This window comes from Corythoichthys intestinalis, chromosome 5 (genome assembly GCF_030265065.1).
Source record: "Corythoichthys intestinalis isolate RoL2023-P3 chromosome 5, ASM3026506v1, whole genome shotgun sequence".
NCBI lineage: Eukaryota > Metazoa > Chordata > Actinopteri > Syngnathiformes > Syngnathidae > Corythoichthys > Corythoichthys intestinalis.
In genome coordinates this window covers 54,333,083-54,342,370 of record NC_080399.1, presented here as the reverse complement: position 1 = coordinate 54,342,370, position 9,288 = coordinate 54,333,083, and the positions used below count along the sequence as shown (strand labels likewise).

Genomic DNA, 9,288 nt, shown 5'->3' with positions numbered 1-9,288 from the left:
GGATCTGCATGAAGGAATGGGCCAAAATACCAGCAACAGTGTGTGAAAAGCTTGTGAAAAGTTACAGAAAACGTTTGGCCTCCATCATTGCCAGCAAAGGGTACATAACAAAGTATTGAGATTAACTTTTGGTATAGACCAGATACTTATTTTCCACCATGATTTGCAAATAAATTCTTTAAAATCAAACAATGTGATTTTCAGTTTTTTTTTTCCACATTCTGACTCTCATCGTTGAGGTTTACCCATGTTGACAGTTACAGGCCTCTCTAATATTTTCAAGTGGGAGAACTTGCACAATTAGTGGTTGACTAAATACTTATTTGCCCCACTGTATACAGATCAAATCCTGTTCACTTATTGGTTTCAATCGGATTGAAGTTCAGAATTTTTTATATTAGCCTTAATCTTCCAGTTAGCGGGGGTTTAAGTAGTCGGTGGAGTTGATTTCAACGAATTCCGTGCATTTAGTTATATATTATTTTCAGGGCTCCGGAGTGACTATGCTAGCGCGAGAATATGGGCCCGTCCTTGCCCAATAAATAAAGACATGCACGCATGAAAATCACCGATGGCCCATGCAATCAAATGTGTTAGCTGTTTTCAGAATAAAGTTATTAAAACTTAAAATTGCATGTCAATAACTGTAGTATGAAGAGCAAAATTTGTAATCCAGAAGCTCTATAGATGACAGGCTGCATAGCAGAGTGATATTTTTCCTCCAGTGTGTTTATGTCGTAGCCAACAGCAAGTATCCAAAGTTTGTATTGTTCCTCTTTCTTCATATGGAATTTGTGAAAACTCTCATTTGCTCATTTCTGTCTAGCTCCACAGCCTTTAAATGCATGTTTTACTATGCTGCCATTCTTCAGTCAAGACTCGATAGACTGATGCTGCATTTGAGGAAGGTGGGGAGTTTTCCAACCTCTGACTAGGTAAAAAAAAATGGAACGCCAGTCGAACTGGGAGGCCCTAGTCGCAAAGTCAGAAAAAAAGGACCCCGACTTCACGAGTTGCTTCAATCAGACGTCACTCGACTAAATGCGCTGCCCGTTGAAAAGCAGACCGTCAATAGAAAAACTAAAGAAGGCAGTTTACAGTGTCATCTAGTATTTGGCGGAAAACACAGGCAAGGCTGAAAAAGCAGTTTCTGCTCTTGCACCCGTCTTTAAAATAAACTTGTATTTTAAGCCAAAAGAACTGTTGTGTTTGATAAAACAACATGTCTATATGCTGCCATATAGAAGGTAAAAAGGTAAGTAATTTATTATTTGAAATGTCATTTCACATCATTTTAGCTTAGAATCATTAATTGATGTCTAATATTTAGTTAAAAAAAAAAAGACAACGACTATAAAATTATTCACTCGCATATTTTAAACTTTTAAACAAATTACGTTACAATGAAAAAAATGGTATCAGTAAATAAGTCAATTAGTTAAAAGTTAATTGTATTTTTTTTGTTACTGTCGCATTTTCCCCGATATTTTAAATGATAAATAATTGGTCCAAACAAAAAAAAGAAAAAAACAAAAAAACGCTTCAAAGGAAAAAGAAATTCTCGACCAGTCCTTGATGTCTGCGATGTCTGCATTGCGACCCTTGTTATATGTTTCACACATACAGTAACATCCCCAAAAAGTTTGGCTGTGGCCATACAAAGCCGTGCCTTGACACTTGGTGAGACATGCTACATTGCGTTTTTCGATCGAAACAAGGTAAGTACCCGATAAGATCTCGTTATCATGGTGTCTTTAAAAGGCAACTGAAGAGCTTTTCGGATTTCGCTCGAGTGTTTTACTAAGTTGAATTGTATAAAATGCATCATTCGCTGTCTCAAAAAGTCACATTAAAAAATAATAATAATAAAAATAATTGACCGCGTTGTTTTTGAGTTATGGCCATAGCAACACCATAGCAACGAGGGACTCGCCGCCCTGCTGACCGCTACCTGATGACGTAAATTCCAGGGAGCCTCGCCACCACTCTGAACACGGAAATATAGCACCACGCTATCCTCGCCATATATTGCAAACATTTTCTGGGTTTTAGCTAGCTTACTCTGGAGCACGGTAACGAGACTTGCTAGCAAAACGGCCTGTCAGCTAAAGCGCTTGACAGCGTGGGAACTCCACTTCTTGCCCGATAGACACTGAATAACTCGGCGTGGCCCATTTTGCATTAAAATGCCGCCGAAAAAAGTCCCGTCAATGGATGAAATTGAGGAGATCAAGCAGTCTCTCAACTTCATAACGGAGGAACTCAGTGCAGTTCGGCAAAAGCAGAAAACTATTATGGATTTGGTCGGGGAAGTAATGCAGCTGAGAATACAAAATGCTGAGAAAGACAAGCGTATTCAACATCTGGAAAGCCGTGTCGCAGACCTTGAACAGTACACCAGAATGAATGACGTTATTGTGACTGGTCTTAAAATCAAACCGAGGTTGTATGCGCGGGCGGCGGCAGCGGAGAGCGAAGGGGGAGAGCCCGCTGAGCTGGATAATAGCTCCACGGAGAAACAGGTGGCTGAATTCCTATGGTCCAAAGGGATCGAACTGGACCACAATAACATTGAGGCCTGCCACCCTCTGCCCAGGAGAAAAGATGGTGAGAAGCCAGCTGTACTACTTCGGTTCACAAACAGAAAATACAAAATCGCCCTATTGAAACAAGGAAGAAAGCTGAAGGGAACGGATGTCTTCGTCAATGAGCACCTAACCAAACATAACTCGGATATAGCCTGGAAAGCGCGACAACTTAAAAAAAAGAGGAAAATACAAAACACGTGGACTTCAAGTTGCAAAGTATATATAAAATTGAACGGGACCCCTGAAGAAGCAAGAGTAATCTGCATACGAAATATCACTGAACTGGAGAAATATTCATAAACGTCAACGGATTGCAGTGTCAACATAGGATGGAGCTGATCAAGACTGGACTGGATACGGAGGTAGCAAACGTAACACAACCATGACTTCACAATTGGCTAGAACTTATTATGGATCGGGGGATAGGAACCAACTAACACAGATAATACAAAACAGCGGGGAACAGAAACTGAAAAGTTTTGAGTACACTGACCACCACAATTTGGATTTAGAACAGGACATAGATCCGGACAGTAATTTTTTCTTTCCCACTGACAAAAACTGCTGCTATTATACAGATGAACAATATAACAAGGTCATTAAACATATGGGAAAGTTATCAATTATTCATTTCAACAGTAGAAGCTTGTATGCAAATTTCAAGAAAATTAAGGACTATTTGAATACTTTTACAGAACATTTTGATATTATTGCAATTTCAGAAACATGGATTAATACTGAAAAAGGAACAGACTTTCAAATGGAGGGATATGAATTCATATATAAAAACAGAAAAAACAAAGGTGGTGGAGGAGTGGCTATATACATTGATGAAGCATTAGACTTCAAAGTCATTGAACAAATGACAACTGTGGTGGATAATGCTCTTGAATGCTTATCTATTGAAATATGTAAGAATTCAAGAAATATTATTGTTAGCTGTATATACAGGACACCAGACTCAAATATTGCTGCTTTCAGTGAATGGATGGAAAGGATGTTTTCAAATATAGGTAGCAAAATGGTTTTTATATGTGCAGATTGGAACATTGATCTCTTAAATTCTAATAGTCACAAAGCTACAACTGACTTTATTGAAACAATGTACAGCATGAGTTTTTTCCCAAGAATCACTAGGCCAAGTAGAATTACATCTACATCTGCTACGCTTATTGACAATATTTTCACAAACAATATTGATGATAAAGCAAATAGTGGATTATTGATAAATGATATAAGTGATCATCTCCCGGTCTTTACAATAAGCAATATAAAACTTGGAAGGAAAAAAGAGGAAAAAACAGAACGCAGACGAGTGAAGACGGAGGAATCCTTAAATTCGTTGAGAAATGAATTGATGGATCAAAACTGGGAAAACATATATAACGGCAACAATGTTAACCAAGCATATAATGAATTTCTAGAAATATTTATGCTATTATATGACAAACATTGCCCAATTAAGGAACACAATAAAAAACATGCCTATGGTAATTGCCCATGGATGTCAACAGGATTAAAAAATGCATGTAAAAAGAAGAATTATCTTTATAGAGATTTCATTAGAGAGAGGACTACAGAGTCTGAACAGAAATACAAGAAATATAAAAATAAGTTGACTAATATTATGAGAGCTACTAACATATTACAATTGCAGGGGGAAATAACAACAGAACAACAGAAATGAACAAATTAAAAATATGATTTAGTAATAATAAATTATCATTAAATTTAGAGAAGACAAAAATAATATTATTTGGGAACTGTAAAAACGATGCACAGTTGAAGATAATAGTAGATGGGATAGAAATTGAGAGAGTACATGAAATCGGGTTTTTGGGGGTAATTATTGATGAAAAACTTAACTGGAAACAACATATCAAACACATACAGGGCAAAATTTCGTGGAATATTGCAATAATAAATAAAGCAAAGAGGGTATTAGATTCCAAATCACTCCACACCCTATATGGTTCACTAGTCTCTCCTTACTTGCAATACAGTGCCGAAGTATGGGGCAATAATTATAAAACTTCGCTATATTCAGTAAATGTACTGCAGAAAAGGGCATTACGGATCATACACAAAGCTGGTTATCAGGATCATACAAACACACTATTTCATAAGTCAAAATTGCTCAAGCTTTCGGATATCGTACAATACCAAACAGCACAAATAATGTTCAAAGCTCTAAGAAATTTATTACCTCAGAATATTCAGCAGTTGTTTACAAACTACGAAACAAGTTACAATTTACGGGGATCTAGGGACTTCAAAGAACCCAGATTTCGGACGACAAGGAAAAGTTTTTGCATATCAGTATGTGGGGTGAGACTACTGAAGAAATTTCATGTGGATTTAAAACAATGTATAAATATTGGACAATTTAAGAAACTGTATAAAGATATGATTTTCAAGAAATATAAGGATGATGGAAATATGGATAATAACTAGGGTGTTGTGGTTATTGGGATATGGGACATTGCTGTCATTTATTCATGTTTTCTGGGCTTTTGCAACATTTGTGTATAGGTCATATGCAGGGTTATATGGTGAGATTGTATATGTGTTAAACAAGAATGTATATATTTAAATGTAAGGAATGGAACTGATATGTCAGGACTTAAGGACAAGGGGTGGGAGTAAATAAGTTTTTACTTCTTCTCACTCCTTTTCGAATACTCATATTTTGTTTTTTCTTTTTTTCCCCATTATTGTCACCGATTATCGGTACCTATGTATTAAGTATTCGAAATAAACGTGTTCAACTCAACAACTAAACGTGTTCAACTTTACTCGCGAGATTCGTCATGCCATCTCGATGTGTAGTGATGAATTGCTCACAGGAAGACTCGAGACTCTATGAGTGGTCCAAAAAAACTTCTCCTGCAAAGGTTTGGACCGTTTTTGTGAGCATGCATACAGGCCCCCAATCGGCTCATTGTTTTCATCATTTCAGCGACAACAGCTTTGAAAACCTACAACAATGCAACCTTGGTTTTAAATAGACCATTACTGGCTTTTCTTGATAAACGAGGGGGACTCCTACTGCCTGTTTGTTGAAGTGCGACATTTTTTTTGTTTGCTGTTAGCCTGTCATAAGTAGATAGGTTTGCTGACAGGTCGTCTACTCATGTGATTTTATTACTATATCAATAGGTATTATGTAAATTCAAATGTCCCCAGCACCAAATACGTCCTTGGCTCGTTGTTTTTTGGCCTGTCACAGGGTCAATATAAAGCCTAAATATAAATATATTACCTAAATATAAAACAATCCACCTGCCAGGCCCTAATGTATCAAATACATCTCAATAAAACAATGACTATTGTACTACAGCATCAACATCAAGGTCTGCCTATTTGAAGAGTGACGACATCTGCTGTGTCAAGTCAATCGTCGTCATCTGGCACCTCAGGTTCAAACATGTAGGGATTAATTGTAGATCATCTTTCCTGGGAGCCTTTGCCATCGGTAGCGTCACGAAAGAGCGATCCTAAATGGTTACCTTTGGTGGAAATATCACTGATATAGTCGTTGCTGCTATGCTAGCTGCGGATACTAGTCTTCTGTTGCAACGCAAAACGCAAATTATCCTTGCAATTACGTGTTGATGATGTCATGGTTGTTTTGACGAAGTCGTCCAAAGTTTATATTCGTAAAATTACACCAAAATCCGGAAAGCTCTTCAGTTGCCCTTTAATTATGCTCTCTCATGCTCTCACCTCGAGTTAGGGTTTAGGGGTTTAATTTTCTTTTTTTTTTTTTTAAATGTCCTCCTGTTTTTCAATTCAGTTGAATTTATTCACACACACATTCCTATTTACAAAGTGTACATCATATCATAGTGCTGAGCCAAGATTATGTGTGAGTCAGGTCTCCTTAAGAAGCTACTAAAAGCTTATAGTCAGGAGCCTGCGTGCATCAAGACAAAATTTTTCTTCCCCCCAAAAATTGAGATTTTAAGCTTTCCAATGATGTATCACACATGCATACAGGACAATTTTGAAACTATGCCAAATTGGGGGTCTCAGAGCGGAACTTGAAGTGACTTGAAAATTTTCCGCCATTTACCTTAGCCGTCGTTTTTCTCTATTATTTGCTTACGAGAAGGCAGCTTTGCTGGAGGTCAACATGTCTATTGATGGCCAAATAAAAAACGCTTGGAACGCCTTGAGATCGCAACTGGTACCATAGGAGTGGGATGAGTCCGACTTCCCACCTTCCTCGAATGCAGCATGAGCACGAGTGAAGCACTCTTCTCTATTGTGGTCGCATTACGCATCTAAAAAACAGTCCCGAAAAAAATGAATTACGGCAGTTTGGTGTGACATTATATTGGCCGCATGGGTATTTTGAACAATGATCTGCATTTTGAATTTATTTGACTATGTTAGATCTGTTAATATAGTTTTTTTTTTTTTAGTGGCATGCTAGGAAGGGACCATTGACTCGCGTTAGCTTAGCCACTCGGAGCCCTCAAATTAATGAATAACTAACAAACTGCTCGAAATTTGTTGAAATCAACTCCGCCAAGATTAAGCCTCATGTAAAAAATTGTGAACTTCCGCTTTAAGGACGACAGTTCTGCTGTCATCACTCAAAGTAGTTCCAGGTAACACATTTGTTTTGGAGTGTTTTACTACTGGTTTTTGAAGAAGGCCATAGAAATGGTGGATATCATCGACAAAATAGTTATGCTAAACTGGATACCTCACAAACTGCTCATGAGAACAGTTTGCCTTCTACCCACAAGCATATTAGAACCATTCTTATTGAATTTGTTGTAGTTGATATGATAGTGGTAGCATAGATTCTCCAAATGAGGTCAGAGTCCAAATTTTATTTCAAGCAGTTTTTGCAATAACCAAAAGTGTTACATGATTTTATGAGTCTGTTCCCTGGAATGTGAAATTATACTTCTTATCCCCTACTGTAGAATGGGGAGTTTTGTGGCTCTCTTGAGGCATTGGTAAAAAATGGTTGTAGGGAACTAATGCTGTTTTTGATGGAATAATTTTCTTTAGCAGAGTCTCATTAAAAATACATCTCAGATCAAAGCTTGTTTCCGGACACGTACTGTAATGTATTTTCCAGCTTATAAAAAATATGCACATGAGTTGTTTTGAGCACAACTTGAATGTACTCAATGTAAACCACAGCTGTCCATTTTTGGGTTTCATTGTAGCAAATTGTTTTGCAGCATGTGATCAAGTCTTTCTTTGTCCAAAATAGGAAAAGTGTCACAATTTATAGTATGTTCACTGGGGCAGGACGGTTAGTACGTTAGTGATTGTCCATTTTTGTCCACTGCAGTCTTGAACGGCCAGCTGGTAACTAAATTCTGACTGACTGCTTTTCACCATTTCCAGACAGCGCTGAGACTCTGTGTTCTGGAGGGAACCGTCCTAGAGAGAGAAAGATTGAAGAGAAAAGAGAAAATGAGAGATTATTTCTGATAGATATCACTTGAAATCTTGTGATTCCGCGATTCTGAGAAATGTTGTGATTCGATTTGCGTTTTTTTGTGTGTGTGTGTGTGTGTGTGTGTGTGCATCCGATACTGTTATTCTTTGTGTTTTGGTTTGATTTCATTTCATTTTTCACTTCCATTTCATTTCATCCTTGTGTTGCAGTCCCTCGGTGTGTCTCGTCCTTGTCATTATTCTAGTGATTTTACCTTTGTCTGCTTGCCTCTTGTCTACCTACCCCTGCCATGTTCTCTCAGGTATGTCGTCATTTTGTTACTCTTGCATTTAAACTCCCCTGTGTACTTTGTGCATTTGTGGGTCAGTTGTCATTGCCATGCTAATGTCCTTTCACCAGAAGTGGATAGTTTTCAATCAAGTAAGATGAGCGTTACTTTAAAATAACATTACTCAAGTAAAAGTAAAGTTAGTCATCCAAAAAAATTACTCAAGTACAAGTAAAAAAAAAAAGTATTCGGTAAAAATAATACTCAAGCAATACGTAACTGCTTACAATGTCTGATTTCTTTTCATCTATATAGTTATTATTATACTATACTATAACCTATTACATAGCCATTTAAGGCCAAAAAACACACAAATAATTTCCAATTCCAACTAGAAAAATCAACAGAACTGACTGAAACATCATCCACTCAAAGAGGGCCCTCTAATGAAAAACATAACTACCATGAAATTGAAACGATTATACCGTATCCCTTGTTTTTCTATGGAGTCTCGGTAGCAAATAAAAATTGGGAGAGGTTAATATCAGTGCTTTCGAATAATGTTGACTGCAGTGCTCTATGTAAAATAGTTTACATTTTTACGGCGCTTTAAAGATGCCATGTGAATGAACAGGCCGACGTGATCCTTGGACATCTAACTGCAAGCTTGTGTGTGGTCATGTGACTGTATTGTTATGTCTGATTGATATGATGGAGTCATGTGATTATTGTTGCGAGGTCTCAGTCTAGAACTGGTAGAGTGATTGTGGGCATCTCTAGCAAAAATAAAGTCAAATCTAATATGTGGAATACAGAGGAAAAATGTAAAAACATTAGTGTAGCCTAAATTAGTGGACAAAGTGCAGCGTTTCTTCTTCCCAGATCTACTCAAGATTTGAACTATTCCTCAATCTCTTGGTTGTACATACTTTTGTTTTTGGTTTCTATTTGCCATTTTGAAAGGAAGTTTTTGTTGAATAATCACCAGATTCTGTCTGCCTCGC

At 37.3% G+C, this 9,288-nt stretch overlaps 1 protein-coding gene across 1 annotated transcript in view; it reads right to left on the bottom strand.

The window, feature by feature from the left end:
• Nucleotides 1-1,433: 1,433 nt before the first annotated feature.
• The window catches only part of LOC130915869 (polypeptide N-acetylgalactosaminyltransferase 18-like), a 228,784-nt gene continuing 220,929 nt past the window's right edge, over nt 1,434-9,288 (bottom strand). Inside the window, exon 12 of the mRNA XM_057836033.1 lies at nt 1,434-7,997. Coding sequence (XP_057692016.1) covers nt 7,851-7,997 — 147 coding nt within the window. The 3' untranslated portion in view covers nt 1,434-7,850. The remainder of the gene's footprint in view (nt 7,998-9,288) is intronic.